The 16,801-nt window shown below is 40.3% G+C and overlaps 1 protein-coding gene across 9 annotated transcripts in view; it reads right to left on the reverse strand.

Annotated features, from left to right (window-relative positions):
* Positions 1–8,547: 8,547 nt before the first annotated feature.
* Positions 8,548–16,801, reverse strand: part of LOC105482686 (mitoguardin 1) — a 102,340-nt gene continuing 94,086 nt past the window's right edge. For 8 of the 9 annotated variants that reach the window (XM_011742918.2, XM_011742914.3, XM_011742921.3 and 5 more), the window contains 2 exons: positions 15,377–15,493; positions 8,548–13,530 (listed from right to left, as the gene is read on the reverse strand). In XM_011742918.2, coding sequence (XP_011741220.1) covers positions 13,312–13,530; positions 15,377–15,493 — 336 coding nt within the window. In that variant the 3' untranslated portion in view covers positions 8,548–13,311. The remainder of the gene's footprint in view (positions 13,531–15,376; positions 15,494–16,801) is intronic. The other variant, XM_011742923.3, reaches the window with a different exon arrangement.

Consider the following 16,801-nt stretch of genomic DNA (forward strand, 5'->3'; position numbering starts at 1 on the left):
CTACTCTACCCGTCCTAGTTTCCAGTCAAGAAGCCAAGCCACTACATTATCTTCTACTACCCTAAGCATTGACCTTTGGCCACGTTTTCCTTTATTACAAAGAGCGTGGGGCAGCGATCCGGGAACACTTCATCTGTCTATTGCTCCCCTTTTCTTAGCTCCAGTCTTTAACTCTGAAAGGAGAGTTAAAAGGAAGAAGAAAGAAGAGAAGGAGGAGGTCAATTGAAGGCAGAGGAGGAGGAGAAGAAAAAAAGGAATATATTTATATAAGTACAAATATATTTATATTCCACCTTTTTGTTAATTGAAGGCAAACCATGTCTGGTCTTCCTAAAGCTTCATAAAGGCATCTTTGACTATTAGGCACCCACAGACCTTTTTCAACTTGGACCGCCAGCCTGTCAAATCCATTAGACAATCCCATATTAAAACCCGAAGTGCACACTCAGAGGGAGCATTTTTGGTGGACAAGATCTTTAATTCTTTACTGCACTTGAAAACAAAATCGAAATGACATCCAGATAAACAAAGAATAAAAGTAACCACTTCCAACTTCAGGCCCCAAGACAGCGGTGCTCAGGTTATATTTCAGGGATGTTGAAAAGGCCTTCTGGGCTGGGCGCGGTGGCTCATGCCTGTAATGGCAGCACTTTGGGAGACGGAGGCGGGTGGATCACTTGAGGTCGGGAATCCAACACCAGCCTGCCCAACATGGCAAAAGACCATCTTTACTAAAAATACAAAAAATTAGCCGAGTGTGGTGGCACACGCCTGTAATCTCAGTTACTCAGGAGGCTGAGGCAGGAGAATCACTTGAAGCCAGGAGGCAAAGGTTGCAGTGAGCCGAGATCGTGCCACTGCACTCCAGTCTGGGTGACAAAGTGAGACTCCGTCTCCAAAAAAAAAAAAAAAAAAAAAGGCCGGGCACCGTGGCTCATGCCTGTAATCCCAGCACTTTGGGAGGCCGAGGTGGGTGGATCACCTGAGGTCAGGAGTTTGTGACCAACCTGGCCAACATGGTGAAACTCTGTCTCTACTAAAAATACAAAAAATTAGCCGGGCGTGTGGCATGCGCCTGTGATCCCAGCTACCTGGGAGGCTGAAGTAGAAGAACCCACTTCACTTGAACCTGGGAGGCTGAGGTTGCAGTGAGCCAAGATCCGGCCATTGCACTCCAGCCTGAGCAACAGGAGTGAAACTCCCTCTCTCTCTCTCTTTCTCTCTCTCTCTCTCTGTGTATGTGTCTCTCTCTCTCTCTCACACACACACACAAGAGGTCTTCTACTCTTAAACATAACTCTGTTCCCCAGTCCCATCCCCACACTATTTACTCAGGATGGAAACTCTTTTAAGGAGGGTAAGCCAGCCATTCATTCCTCAATGATAGAAAAGTTCAAAATTGGTAATTACAATTATTTAAATGTACCAAACTACAGATGGTGATAGGTGGTCTCGGTAGTCTTGCTTGTGCCCTTGCTCTCTCTGATGCCATCACATTGGCCTTCAGTTCATGCAACTTTCTGTGGGCATTCTGGCTGCAGGGCCTTTGCATAAGTTGTTCCCTGCATGAAATCCTTTCTCCCACTTTCCCCTTCACCTAACTTCAACATAACCTCCAGGTCTCTTCTTAAATGCTGCTTCCTTGAAGAAGGTTTCCTTGCACCCCACCTTTCTCCCCACCTTGCACCTCACCTTTCATCTCACCTTTCTCTTCCCTATACATACCTAGCCCTGCCCCATACATATCAATTTATAATTACATTTTTATTTCTGTGATTTAAAGAAGTGAGTTGGCTGGGCATGGCGGCTCACACCTGTAATCCCAGCACTTTGGGAGGCTGAAGTAGGTGGATCAACTGAGGTCAGGAGTTTGAGACCAGCCTGGCCAACATGGTGAAACCCCGTCTCTACTAAAAATATAAAAATTAGCTGAGTGTGGTAGCGTGCGTCTGTAGTCCCAGCTACTCGGGAAGCCGAGGCAGGAGAATTGCTTGAACCCAGGAGGAAGAGGTTGCAGTGAGCAGAGATCACGCCACTGGACTCCAGCCTGGGCGACAGAGTGACTCTATCTCGAAACATAATAAATAAATAAATAAGTAGAAACTTTCCAATTTTTTATTTTTTTATTCCACCCAACAGATTCGCCAGATTAAACAAAGCTCTCCGTTCTCTCTGTCGAACGCTGATAGCTACTCAGCATGCAAGGCCTGCTTATTTTCCCACCAATTCATCATTCATTCATTCAACACATATTCAGTTCTAGATGCTAAGAATACAACAGTGATAAAAGAAAAATCCCTGACATTATGGAACATACATTCTAGTGAAAGAAGGCAGACAATAAGCAAATAAATGAACTATGTAGTATTTAGTGACATATAATATGGTAATATGGATAAAACCAGAGCAGGGAAGTAGAGAATGCTGGAAGCAGGCTGAGTAGATGTTGTAATTTTAGATAGAGTGGCTAAGGAAAGCCTCATATGAGTAAAAGCCTTGAGGAGAATGAGGCAGTAGGCTATGTAAATATCTGGAGATGCAAATATTTGGAGGAAGAGTGGTTCAGGGATAGATACAAAGGCCCAGAGAAGGATTCTATCTGACATGTTCTAGGAAGAACCAGGAGGCTTGTGTGAGTGAAGCTAAGTAGGTGAAGGGTGAAGTAATAGGAGGTGCAGTGGGGGAGCAGCAGAAGACAGACTATGTAGGATTTGTTTGTTTGTTTGAGAAGTCTCACTCTGTCGTCCAGGCTGGAGTGCAGTAGCATGATCTCTGCTCACTGCAACCTCCGCCTCCTGGGTTCAAGCGATTCTCTTTCCTCACACTCCTGAGTAGCTGGGATTACAGGTGCCTGCCACCATACCCGGCTAATTTTTGTATTTTTAGTAGAGATGGGGTTTCACCATATTGACCAGGCTGGTCTCAAACTCCTGACCTCAGGTGACCCACCCACCTCAGCCTCCTAAAGTGCTGGGATCACAGGCGTGAGCCACCGCCCCTGGCCTTTTTTTTTTTTTTTTAAGAGACCCAGGCTGGAGTGCAGTGGTGGAATCACAGCTCACCATAGCCTCTAACTTCTGGGCTCAAGCAATCCTCCTGCCTCTGCTTCTCTGAGTAGCTGGGACTACAGGCATGCAACAACACACCTGGCTGATTTTTTAGTTTTTGTAGAAATAGGGTCTTATTATGTTGCCTGGATTGTCTCAAACTCCTGGGCTCAAGCATCCTCCCACTTCGGCCTCCCAAAGAGTAGGGATTATAGGCATGAGCCACTGTGCCCAGCCTCTTTTTGTACAGCATTGTAAAGATTTTGGTTTTTACTCTAACATGGGTGGCCTTTGGTAGGTTTTGAACAACATAGTGACATGATCTGACATGTTTACTCTCTCTAGCTTATGTGCTGCACATACACTAAATAAGGCAAGAGAAGAAGCAGGGACATCAATTAATTAGGAGGCTTCCACAATAATCAGAATGAGGCATGGGGATTGGGCCAAAGTGATAGTTGTGAAGGTAGTGAGAAATACCTGGTATATATATTTTTTCCTTGTTGCCTTTTTAGGTAGAACTGGTAGGATTTTGGTTACTGAATGTGAGGTGTGAGGAAAGGAGGTTTTTGGCCTTTGATCTGGAAGAATGGAATTGTAATTTACTCAGGGAAGACTGTGGGAAGAGTAGGTTTAGGCAGGGGTGGTAAGGAGCTCAGTTTTGACATGCTAAGTTTGAGATTACTAAAAATCCAAGATTTGCCAATTTGTATAAGCATTACTTGTATACTTACCACAAATGATTGAGTTTGTTCTGTCAGTTGCATGGCTTTGAAATTATACAAAGTAAACATTTAAAAAATGAAATTATAGGCCAGGCACGGTGGCTCACACCTGTAAGCCCAGCACTGTGGGAGGCCAAGGTGGGCGGATCACCTGAGGTCAGGAGTTCGAGACCAGCCTGGCCATGATGGCAAAACCCTGTCTCTACTAAAAACACAAAAATTAGCTGGGCGTGCTGGTGCATGCCTGTAATCCCAGCTACCTGGGAGGCTGAGGCAGGAGAATCACTTGAACCCAGGAGGCAGAGGCTGCAGTGAGCCGATATAGTGCCAAAAAAAAAAAAAAAAGAAAAGAAATTATAAAAGCAAAAATAAAGTTATAGTTTTTTATAAAAGCTGAGCTGAATGCTTTGAAAAAACTTGATAAAGGCAAATAGCTTACAAAAATTACCACCAAGCTAGGTGTGGAGAAGATAAATGTAAAAGATTGGGTACAAAATTGTACAAATCTAGGGAGATTCTGCAGTCAATGCTTTTCATGTACCTTTTCTCTCCTTTAAAAGGAAAACTCGGCTGGGCACGGTGGCTCAAGCCTGTAATCCCAGCACTTTGGGAGGCCGAGGCGGGCGGATCACGAGGTCAGGAGATCGAGACCATCCTGGGTAACATGGTGAAACCCCGTCTCTACTAAAAAATACAAAAAAACTAGCCGGGCAAGGTGGCGGGCGCCTGTAGTCCCAGCTACTCGGGAGGCTGAGGCAGGAGAATGGCATAAACCCAGGAGGCAGAGCCGGCCACTGCACTCCAGCTTGGGCAACAGAGCCAGACTCCGTCTCAAAAAAAAAAAAAAAAGTAAGGAAAACTCGAAATTCCAGATGATGATTTAGGGCAGGGGTCCCCAAACCCCAGGCTGCACAGCAGGAGGTGAGGGCCGGCGAGTGAGCATTACCACCTGAGTTCTGCTGCCTGTCAGATCAGCGATGGCATTAGATTCTCATAGGAGCGCAAACCCTGTTATGAACTTGCATGTAAGGAATCTAGGTTGTGCATTCTTTATGAGAATATAATCCCTGATGATCTGTGGTGGACCAATTTCATCCCAAAACTATCCACCACACCCACCCCCGCACTGTCCATGGAAAAATTGTCTTCCCCAAAACTGGCCCCTGGTGCCAAAAAGTTTGGGGACCACTGATTTAGCGGTTTAGTTTATGTAACAAAGATATCTTGAAATATAGAGTGAATCCATACTCCCAACTAAAGGCCTTGGTATATCAAAAGATTGACCAAAGAATGTACATTCATTCACTCATTAAAATTAAAATGTCAACGAGACACGGTGGCTCAATCCCAGAACTTTGGGAGGCTGAGGTGGGAGGATCACTTGAGGACAGGAATTCAAGTCCAGCCTGGGAAACATACCAAGACCTCATCTCTACTAACCAGTAAAAATAAGCCAGGTGTGGTGGCATGTGGCTGTAGCCCCAGCTACTCAGGAGGCTGAGGCAGGAGAATCACTTGAGCCGAGGAGTTAGAAGTTGCAGTGAGAACCACTGCACTCCAGCCTGGGTTAGAGAGAGAAAAACCTTGTCTCGCTCTTAAAAAAAAAAAAAAAAAAAATTGTCTATATCATTATGTATAATTTATTATGATTCCCTGCCATAGTATCCAGCCACCAACACAACCCCACATGTTCCACCTCTTGGTACTCACATCCTGGGTAATCCCCTCCCACATTGTGTCAGCATTGGTCTGTGTTACCAATGGCAGAAGTGGTAACACTTCAACATCTAGGTTATAAAAGACATTGTGTCTTTTACCTTGCTGCGATTTCTTGGATTATTCATCTGGGAGGAAGCCAGCTGCCATGTCTTTTTTTTTTTTTTTTTGTAGAGATAGGGTCTCATTATGTTGCCCAGGCTGGTCTCACACTCTGGGCTCAAACATTCCTCCTGCCTCAGCCTCCCAAAGCGCCAGGATTACAGGCATGAGCCACCATGCCTGGCCAGCTGCCATGTCTTAAAAGACTCAGGCAGCTGAGAGGTCTAGTTGGTAGGAACTAAGGTCTCTTGCCAATGGCTAGCAAGGGACTGAGGACTCCTGACAACAGACATGTGAATGAGAAAACCTTAGAAGTGAGTCTTCCAGCCCCAATCAGGCCTTCAGATGACTGCAACTTCAGGAGAGAACCACCAGACTAAGCCATTCCTGAATTCCCAGCCTTCAGAAACTGTGTAAGATCATGTTTGTTGTTTTGAGCTGCTAAAATTTTGGGATTTGTTGTATTGTAACAGATTGTGAATATAATTGTTTTAATATTTATTATCCATCTTCATCTTCTACCACATTATTTTACTGGTCCTTTGTAAAATTCCTGGGACCATTCTCTTTTTTCGTTCTTTCTTTCTTTCTTTTTTTTTTTTTGAGATGGATTCTCGCTCTGTTGCCCAGGCTGGAGTGCAATGATGTGATCTCAGCTCACTGCAACCTCCGCCTCCCAGGTTCAAGCAGTTCTCCTGCCTCAGCCTCCTGAGTAACTGGGACTACAGATGCACGCTGCCACACCCAGCTCATTTTTTTTTATTTTAGTGGAGATGGGGTTTCACCATGTTGCCCAGGCTGGTCGCAAGCTCCTGAGCTCAGGCAGTCCACCTGCCTTGGCCTCACAAAGTGCTGGGATTACAGGTGTGAGCCACCGTGCCCAGCCCCTGGGACCATTATCACACAGAGTTATTATTAAATAAGAATTAGCAAAGTTCTGGAAGTCATATATTTCAAGTGTTTTCTAATTCAAAGCGCTTCTCTATATTCAAGTACTATGGTATCGTTTCAATCGTAGCAAATTATAAAAGTTCTGTAATTTCCTAAATATAAATGTACCTTGTGAAAGGCATCTGCGACACACATAAAAGACATGTTTGATGTACCAGTTGCTTTGCTGTGGCTTTTAAGTAAAGAATAAAAAGTGTCATAGAAGGAAGGCTGCTTTTCTTCTCTGTAGTAGAATACAGTCCTTCCCTGCCCAGATGATTGAGGTTACCGTAGGGTTTTCACTGTTCAGAGAGAAAAAGCCAAAGAAAGAAGCTTAGCAGGCAGAAGAGCTTGTGTAGCCTCATCAAAGATGTCAGTAGCGTAAGAAGAGAAAGAGATCGGGGGAAGAAGTGGCAGGATAAAGTATCAGAGAATACAGGGCATAAGAAGAAACACTGCAGAAAAAAAACAGCAGTCAGAAGCAGCATAAGAACAGTTAGTTTGGAAAGATTAACAAAGCTATTTATAAAGATTTCCAGCAAAGCCCTATAAAGTCTAACAATAGGGCACTAAGATGTTTGCAGAGAAGCATTTTAAACATACACAAGAATTCAGAGAGAGATTACATTAAGTTCAGATAGTGGGATCAAAGAAGATGCATTAGACAACAAAGTATGGCAGATAATGACAAAACAGAAAATGAGAATGAGATGCTGCTCTAGTTTCCCACTGCACTCCAACCCTGTATCCTAGCTAAGGAAAGATTCTACTCATGTTTATATGGTTTTCTTATCAATATATTTCACTTTATATGTTTAATAATTCTAAAAATATAACTATGTACATTTATCTACAGCATACATATCTACAGCATATATAATTATCCTAAAATTAGCCTATTTGTTAAAAGTCCCAAACTAAGAATCTGTTTTCATATTCAGGTGACTTCCATCTGGTTACTATGGTGGTATCCAGGCGGCATCCCTCTCCTTGACTAAATATATCTGAACCCTTTTGTTTTTTGGTTTGGAGGCTGAGTCTCACTCTGTTGCCCAAGCTAGAGTGCAGTGGCGTGATCTCAGCTCACTACACCCTCCACTTCCTGGGTTCAAGCAATTCTCTTGCCTCAGCCTTCCAAGAACCTGGAATTACAGGTGTGCGCCACCACACCTGGCCTAAGTTTTGTATTTTTAGTAGGGACAGGGTTTTGCCATGTTGGCCAGGCTGGTCTCAAACTCCTGACCTCAGGTGATCTGCTTTGCTCAGCCTCCCAAAGTGCGGGGATTACAGGCATGAGCCACTGCACCTGGCCATATATCTGAAGCTTTTTGAAGAACTGATGAGACAGGAGGTTCAGATCATATATGAATAGTAATGATGCATATATATCAATATGATAAGTTTATATTATGCTTGATGGCATTATCATCCAAACACTTTAATTAAAACACAAGTACTTTCACTTTATTCATCACAAAACTGTCTTTTTCCCCACATCGGTAGATGGAGAAACAATAAATTTTTTAATCTTTATTTTTTATTTTGTTTATTTTTTTGAGATGGAGTTTTGCTCTTGTTGCCCAGGCTGGAGTGCAATGGTACGACCTCGACTCACTGCAACCTCTGCCTCCCAGGTTCAAGCAATTCTCCTACCTCAGCCTCCTGAGTAGCTGGGATTACAGGTGCCTGCCACCATGCCCAGATAATTTTTGTATTTTTAGTAGAGACAGGGTTTCACCATGTTGGCCAGGCTGGTCTCGAACTTCTGACCTCAGGTGATCCACCCGCCTTGGCCTTCTAAAGTGCTAGGATTACAGACGTGAGCCACCGCGCCTGGCCTTTTATTTTTTATTTTAATGATAAAGTTTTGTATTTGGTTATAATGCTTCTGCAGTTGTCCTGTTCTCTATGCCATATATATGGGTCTTATGGAGACTGAATGTTCTCATATAGGATCTGATGAGACAAGTGTGACTTCATAATTATATATTAACATTGTTTAAAATATTCAATACATCAACAAGACGTACCATCACTTTTTTATTTGGCAGTAATAGTAATACATCCACATTACAGTGCTTATTTTGGCTAAAGAGCCAGTGCAATTTTTTCTGCTACTGTAGTGTTTTATACTTTTACACAAATTAATGAGTACAGGCCTTACATTTAGGAAATAGAAACATTTACTGATATCAGCCAAGTAAAGCTAATACATGGTTGTTCTCAAACTAAACAAAACAATAACATAATATATTCATTAGGAACAAAGTAGGGATGTTATTTCCATTAATCACAGATTACATAAATTCTTAAATTTCACATACATATTTCTTAATCTAAGCAAAAATTAGAATTCAGCTTAATTTCTATAATCATTTTGAAATTTACATCAAATAATTTCTGAATATATATTCACATTAAAATGAAAATGGGTTATATAAACATAATTAAAAATTTCTGATTATGAAAAGTTACAGAGAAGTACATTAAATGTTACTTTGGCATTCCTATTTCCTAGGCTAACAGGAATTATTAAGAATTCCTTTGTAATGCAAATAATCACTCTCTTGGAAATTAAAGTAGAAAATGTTACATTTTAAGGCAACAAAACATTTGTAAATATTTTTATAAAGGCAGTTAATTTAACAAATTAATGGAATCATAGTAAATGGATGCAAATAAAGAATATTACTGTATGAGAAAGATAGAAAGTTCTTTGGAGCTGTGACAGTATGGAAAACTTGTCTTCTTTTTTAAAAGATAAGTCCATTTTGATACTTAATAAACATAATGTTAACCTTCAAGAAGAAATAAGTACTCTTTTAGTTGAACAAAAATGTAGAGAAATCAAAATAGAAAAAAGGAAATTAAAAGAAATACCAAATGTAAATTGCCTGAAAATTTATCTTCTTTCTTCCAGAAAAAAGGCTATTTTCTCAGGACTGACTTAACTGAAGTCCCTCTTACAATTTACATATAGAAGTGGATGGTAGAACTCATGGTGGCAAGGGCAATTCCATGAGTGTTTAAACAGGGTTTACCCTAAAAGGCTCTGAACTAATCATTTTTAAAAACATTGCTTTTGCTATTTAACCCAATTTTAAGGCAAATGGAAACTGTTATATATGTCTTTTGTTTTTTTTTGGGACAGAGTTTCACTCTTGTTGCCCAGGCTGGAGTGCAATGGCACGATCTCGGCTCTCTGCAAGCTCTGCCTCCCAGGTTCAAGCGATTCTCCTGCCTCAGCCTCTCGAGTAGCTGGGATTACAGGCATGCGCCACTATGCCCAGTTAATTTTGTATTTTTAGTAGAGACAGGGTTTCACCATGTTGTTCAGGCTGGTCTCAAACTCCCGACCTCAGGTGATCTGCCCACCTGGGCCTCCCAAAGTGCTGGGATTACAGGCATGAGCCACTGCGTCCAGCCTGTTATATATGTCTTAAGTACCCTTCTCCATGCAGTCAGAATGTTCAAGAGGACATTTCCTTTAAAAAGTTCAAGTTTCGCTGGGCGCGGTGGCTCACGACTGTAATCCCAGCACTTTGGGAGGCCAAGGTGGGCGGATCACAAGGTCAGGAGATCGAGACCACCCTGGCAAACATGGTGAAACCCCGTTTCTACTAAAAATACAAAAAAATTAGCCGGGTGTGGTGGTGGGTGCCTGTAGTCCCAGCTTCTCAGGAGGCTGAGGCAGGAGAATGGCGTGAACTCGGGAGGCAGAGCTTGCAGTGAGCTGAGATCGCGCCACTGCACTCCAGCCTGGGCGACAGAGCGAAACTCTGTCTCAAAAAAAAAAAAAAAAAAAAAAAAAAAAAGTTCAAGTTTCTTCTCTTACAATAGAGAGGTTTTTCCTATACTTATTGTCCTAAAATTCTATTTGGTCACTCTTACCTCTTTTGTGAAAGGCCACATCTTGCTAAAGTAGCAGCTACTGAACTGACCAGAAACAAACTCAAACACTGAATTTGACAAACCATCCTGCTGAATATAAGCAACTTTTTCTTAGATGAAATGTAAAAAAGAAAAAAAAACAAAATAAAAAGCAATACCTTCTAGAAAGCCATTCGTCTTATCTCATAAAATTAATTCCCCAGAGTTATCTCATGTAGTAGCAGCATTATCAAATAGTGCAATTCTTCAAAACTGCTGTCAAATAATATCTTTCTAAAATAAATTACATTTACTTATGGCTTTGCTTATAAAACCACAACTTAAAACACTTATCCCTCAAATGGGTAAGTTAATATAAGCAATAACTGTCTTGTCTACATGGTAATGAAATGCATGTGCATGCACACATATGTGTGTGTGTATCATTCAAGACCAAAGATACCACAACAAGGTAAAAACATGTAGTATTAAATAAAAAGTAAACAGTATATAATGGAATTTTTCGTTTTGGTACTTCTAATCATATTCCCATCAATAATAAGAATTATAAATAGGTAATTGTTAAATTAAGCATCTATGTAAGAAAAGTCAAGGAGCTATATACTAAAGAACAGTGGTAATTTGTATGTTTCATGCTATATAACCTAGAAAGTACATGCAAAACAGCATGATCCTGAATTCCATATTTTGTAGTTAATTTACATAAATGTGGCACATACACAAATTTACAAATCTTAAAAGATTATGCTTTTCCCCCCGACTTTTCATCTTCTATTTATTAATCAGAAACTAGGCACTTTCATCTAAAAATTCGCTTTTTAAAAATGCATTTTAGGAGTAAGACATGGTGGCACATGCATCTAGTATGAGGAGTTGGAGACTGCAGTGAGCTATGTATGATAGCACACTGCACTCCAGCCTGGGCAATAGGGCAAGACCCCGTCTCTTAAAAGAAGAAAAAAACCAGAGCATTTTAGGTCCTTTTGTGCAACTCACTCCTAAAATGAATAAAGCCCGTTTTAGGGGCAAAATCAATAAATCTAATCTACTTACATACTGAGTTAGCCACTCCAAATAAGTGGTATATTATTTAGAAACAAAATTAATACAACTCTGAAAGCATTTAATATACTCTTATAGAAGAACCCCACCCATAAAAACAATTCGTTTGTAGATTTATCATAATGAACATGAAATATATACTTCCACATGATTAAAAATAGTTTTGCTTTACATTCAAGGGAGGAAAAAACCCTTCTTTAAAACGTCAGTAAGATTCAAAATATGAATATTTTAAAAACATGGGCATAATATGACAAATTCCCACTGGGCTGAGTTTTCTGTGGGAATAACTAAAAGGAAGTTTTGTAGGAGAAAGGAGAAATTATTTTACTGTACCAAGTTTCATACCTTCAGATGTTGACAGTCTTCAAATAACACTAAATTTTAAATTGCCTTTATTAATTAATAAATGCTATCTTTTTAATTAATATTCATTCCAGGGAAAAATGCTCTAATGTATAAAAAGAAAGTTCTTCAGTCTCTTTGTAACTTACAGGACCAACAGTAACATATTTTGGAAACTACAGTTAATATAAATTTATAAATTGTAAATTTCTCAGTGTCAATTCATTTAAATGTTTTATTTGTTTTATTTATTCACTTTTGAGATAGGGTACTGCTGTCACCCAGGATGGAGTGCAGTGGTGCAATCATGGCTCATGACAGCCTTGACCTTCTGGACTCAAGTGATCCTCCCACCTCAGCCTCCCAAGTAGCTGGGACCACAGACACATGCCACTACACCCAACTAATTTAATTAAATTATTTATTTTTTGAGATGGAGTCTTACTTTGTTGCCCAGGCTGGAGTGCAGTAGTGTGATCTCGGCTCACTGCAACCTCCACTTCCTGGGTTCAAGCAATACTCCTGTCTCAGCCTCCCTAGTAGCTGGGACTACAGGCGCCTGCTACCACACCTGGCTAATTTTTGTATTTTTAGTAGAGACGGGGTTTCACCATATTGGTGAGGCTGGTCTCGAACATCTGACCTCAGGTGATCCGCCCACCTTGGCCTCCCAAAGTGCTAGGATTACAGGCATGAACAACCAAGCCCGGCCTATTTTTATTTTTACTTTTAAATTTTAATATTTCCATGGAACTCTGCTTGATACCAGCTAATTTATTTTTATTTTTTTGTAGAGACAGGCGTCTCCTCATGTTGTCCAGGCTAGTCTCAACCTCCTAGCTTCAAACTACCCTCCTGCCTCAGCCTCCCGAAGTATTACAGGCATGAGCCACTACAAGTGGCCCATTTAAATAGTCTATAACAATATTCAGTGATTACAATTTCTTTGATTCAAATACATAAGCAAATGCACAAGTAATAATGTATGCAGTACATGTTAAACATCGTTACTGCCTAAACTTGATTAAACAAATAACTTTATAATTAAAAATATGTTTCTAGGCAAAGTTAAATATACTGACACTAGGAGTAATATATTCTTTCATGTGTGGGCCACAAAGATCTTGGCTAAAGTGTACATTTTAAAGGTGCAAAACATAAAAACAGAGCTTTTGAGAATGACAGCTTCAAGAAGACAAACCAATTAACTCCCAAATATTGGCTTCAATTCAAGCAATATTTTTGTAAAAGATACATTTCACAACTTTGATTATTACCTAATAAGTGCAAAAAGCCACTATGACTACACTACACAGGAATTCAATGACAGAACTTCTGTATAAATACAGTACAGTTGCTCATTTTTTACTAGATTTTTTTTCCTCCTGAATCCACATGCACCAATTCTGTTGGTTCTGTAATATATGTTACAAAATCAATAGTTACCTTAAAATATTTCATAGCACACTCAAATTGCAGGATTCTTACGGTACTTATTGTACTTTGGCTTCCAGTAGCCCAGTGGACATAACATGACCATGACTACTTAGACAACTACTCGTATGCCTCAGGGCATCTGCTTCAAGATAGGCCATTAGAAGCTCAGTGCGGCGAATGAGTAACTGCATGAGGTCTGCAGCTAGCGTCTCTGTGCTTGAATAGCGCACCTTCTCAAAGTCAAAAATGTCTTTGAGAAATAAAAGAACTTGATTCTGGAAAATGAACACAAAACAAATTGGCATTTATTAGAACAAAGGTATGCTACATTGAAAAAGCTTCTAATATTATAATGAGCATTGAATCAGGAATCAAAAGACCTGACTTCCAGTGCTAGTTTCGTATCTCATTAGAAAAGGGGCCTTGCACAAGTGATTTAACCTTTCCTTTTTTGGGGCTCATTGTCTTTTTCTGTGAAATAGGGCTAATACCATCCATCCTACTTACTACTCAGGGATGACATGATGATCAAAAAAGATAACCTATGTGATACCATGAAGAGGTGGGGAAACATTTTAAAAAGATAATCTATAAGAAGTGCCTGTAAACTCTAAAGCACTGTTTAAATGTAAGTGGTTATAGTCCTTTTCCTTCAATGTGACCTTTGAGCATTGCCTCTACTCTAAGACAGAAAAATAAACTATTCTAGTAATAGTTTTAAATAAATAATAATAAAATAATACATTATAATTTTAAATGTGCTTTTTTTGTACAAGAAAAACCCTTAAGGCACATGAAAAACAAAGAACATTTCAGGTCTCAAATCAGTGGTAGATCCTGAAGGATATTTCATTTCAGTAAGTTATTATATACACTGAAACTCACTGTAAGCAAACTGCCTGCTACTAAGTATTAAGTCTCAGCTGTTATGTCACCATAATAGAAAAAAAAGTAATTTCAAAGAGTGAAAACCAGGAATATTTAATTTGTCTTCTTTCTTAATAACGTATCTTCCAAACGTTATTAAGAAGTACTAAGAAGACACACTTCACTGATTCACTAGATTTTTGTTTGTTTGTTTGTTTGAGACGGAGTCTCGCTCTGTCGCCCAGGCTGGAGTGCGGCGGAGCGATCTCGGCTCACTGCAAGCTCCGCCTCCCAGGTTCACGCCATTCTCCTGCCTCAGCTTCCCGAGTAGCTGGGACTACAGGCGCCCGCCACCACGCCCCGCTAATTTTTTGTATTTTTAGTAGAGACGGGGTTTCACTGTGTTAGCCAGGATGGTCTCCATCTCCTGACCTTGGGATCCCCCCGCCTCGGCCTCCCAAAGTGCTGGGATTACAGGCGTGAGCCACCGCGCCCGGCTGATTCACTAGATTTTATATCTGAAAGGGTCATTAGCAATCAACCTGTTAGGTCCCCTCATTTTATAGATAAAGAAAAGGAACATCAAAGAATGATTTGCCCCAAGTCAGAATGCTCACTGATGACAGACTTAATTCCCAATCCCTAAAACACATACCTTACATTTGGGTGGTCAAGTAAACTACAAAAACCAATGTGTTCTGAATGAGAGTAAAATAAACATTTTCTAAACCATTTATAAAAATATTACCTTGATAGCACATAAACATAATTTAAAAAAAAGAATGGTACAATAAAACATCCAGACTTTCAAATTCATACAGTCATGGCTCACTGCAGCCTCACCTTCCCAAGCTTGAGCAATCCTCCCACCTCAAAATCCCAGGTAGCTGGAACCACACACGCATGCCACCCCTCCTGGCTAATTTTTTCTATTTTTAGTAGAAACAGGTCTCACTGTGTTGCTCAAGCTTGGGTATCCCTTGCATTAGGGAATTGATAAGGTGAATGGATATGCTGAGCCTACTCCACAATAAAGCACAAATCTATAAAATACTGGTCCATTATAATAATAGTGGTATTATAAAATGCCAAAAATAGTTAATACTGGCATTTAAATGCTGAATTTAGGTGACTTTTATAAATTTACTCTTAAATAACAGCTGTTCTTCTACAAAAGCAAAACAAAACAGAATAAAACCGTATCTCCTCTTTGATTTAGAAAAAAAAGAGAAATTACTCAATGACTGAACATACCTTAAAAAAGCAACATAAATCATAGAGAGAATTTCTAGGACCCAAAAAGCCCCAGGCTAGGACAGGACTGATGTGTTCACAAATGGCATAAAAATGGGCAAAAAATCCATCTGGGATCTGTTGGGAAGTAAAGGAGAATCAAGTTATTTCTACCTTCTTGTTATTTGCTTTCTCTAGTACAGAAACTGAAGTTGCTATTCATTATATGACCAGTGGGAGTTTAAGAAAATTTGCTTTTTAGACTAGAGTCTAGCAACACCTCAAACTCCTGGCCTCACGCAATCCCCCTGCTTTAGCTTCCTGAGCAGTGGGGACTACAGGTGCACACTACAGTGCAAGGCTCATGACTACTGTTTTTGAGGGCAAACCAAGAGTCAATCATCAGCCATGCTATTAAGAAAGTTAATAAGGTTACAAGAAACCTTTAGAGTCATAGAGTGTTTTATATAAACTAGTTTATAGTTTTCATATCCTAGTCAATAGTTTAATATGTGCTGAGACACATTTCTTTATTTGTTGTTTGTTTTTTTGAGACAGGGTCTCACTCTGTAGCCCAGGGTGAAGAGCACTGGTGCAGTCATGGCTCACTGCAGCCTCACCTTCCCAAGCTTGAGCGATCCTCCCACCTCAAAATCCCAGGTAGCTGGAACCACACATGCATGCCACCCCTCCTGGCTAATTTTTTCTGTTTTTAGTAGAAACAGGTCTCACTATGTTGCTCAGGCTGGTCTTGAACTCCTGGGCTCAAGCAATCCTCCCTACGTGGCCTCCCAAAGTGCTGGGATTACAGGCATGAGCTGCCATATCCCGCCCTTAAAAGTTGTTTTTACCTCATAAAAATGCTTCATAAAAAAGCCATCCAGCCAGGCATGGTGGCTTATGCCTATAATCCCAACACTTTTGGGAGGCCAAGGCAAGTGGATCACTTGACCCTAGGAGTTCGAGACCAGCCTGGACAACATGGTGAAATCTTGTCTTTGCAAAAAATACAAAAGTTAGCCAGGCGTGCGTGGTGGTGTGTACCTATAGTCCCAGCTACTTAGGAGGCTGAGGTGGGAGGATCATTTGAGCCCAGGAGTTGGAGGGTGCAGTGAGCCAAGATAATACCACTGTACTCCAGCCTGGGTGACAAAATAAGACTCTGTCTCAAAAAAAAAAAGGCAATCATATCAGCTTTGCAACCAGGCAACAACAAGAATGCTACAGTGTTCCTTAGTTGTATAAGTTTTATGATAAGACTATCATAGTTTTAGCTATTAAAAGCCCAACTCAATCACTTAATTATATTAACTGACAAACAACAACAACAACAACAACTAGTAAAATGATTAAGCTACTCTTACTAGAATCCTAACTTTTAATTAAGGAACCCTATATCATTTAAGTATTTAATTGTGTAATTGCCTCTTCCTGTGAAGTATCACT

The sequence above is a fragment of the Macaca nemestrina genome, chromosome 1 (genome assembly GCF_043159975.1).
Source record: "Macaca nemestrina isolate mMacNem1 chromosome 1, mMacNem.hap1, whole genome shotgun sequence".
NCBI classification, from domain to species: domain Eukaryota; kingdom Metazoa; phylum Chordata; class Mammalia; order Primates; family Cercopithecidae; genus Macaca; species Macaca nemestrina.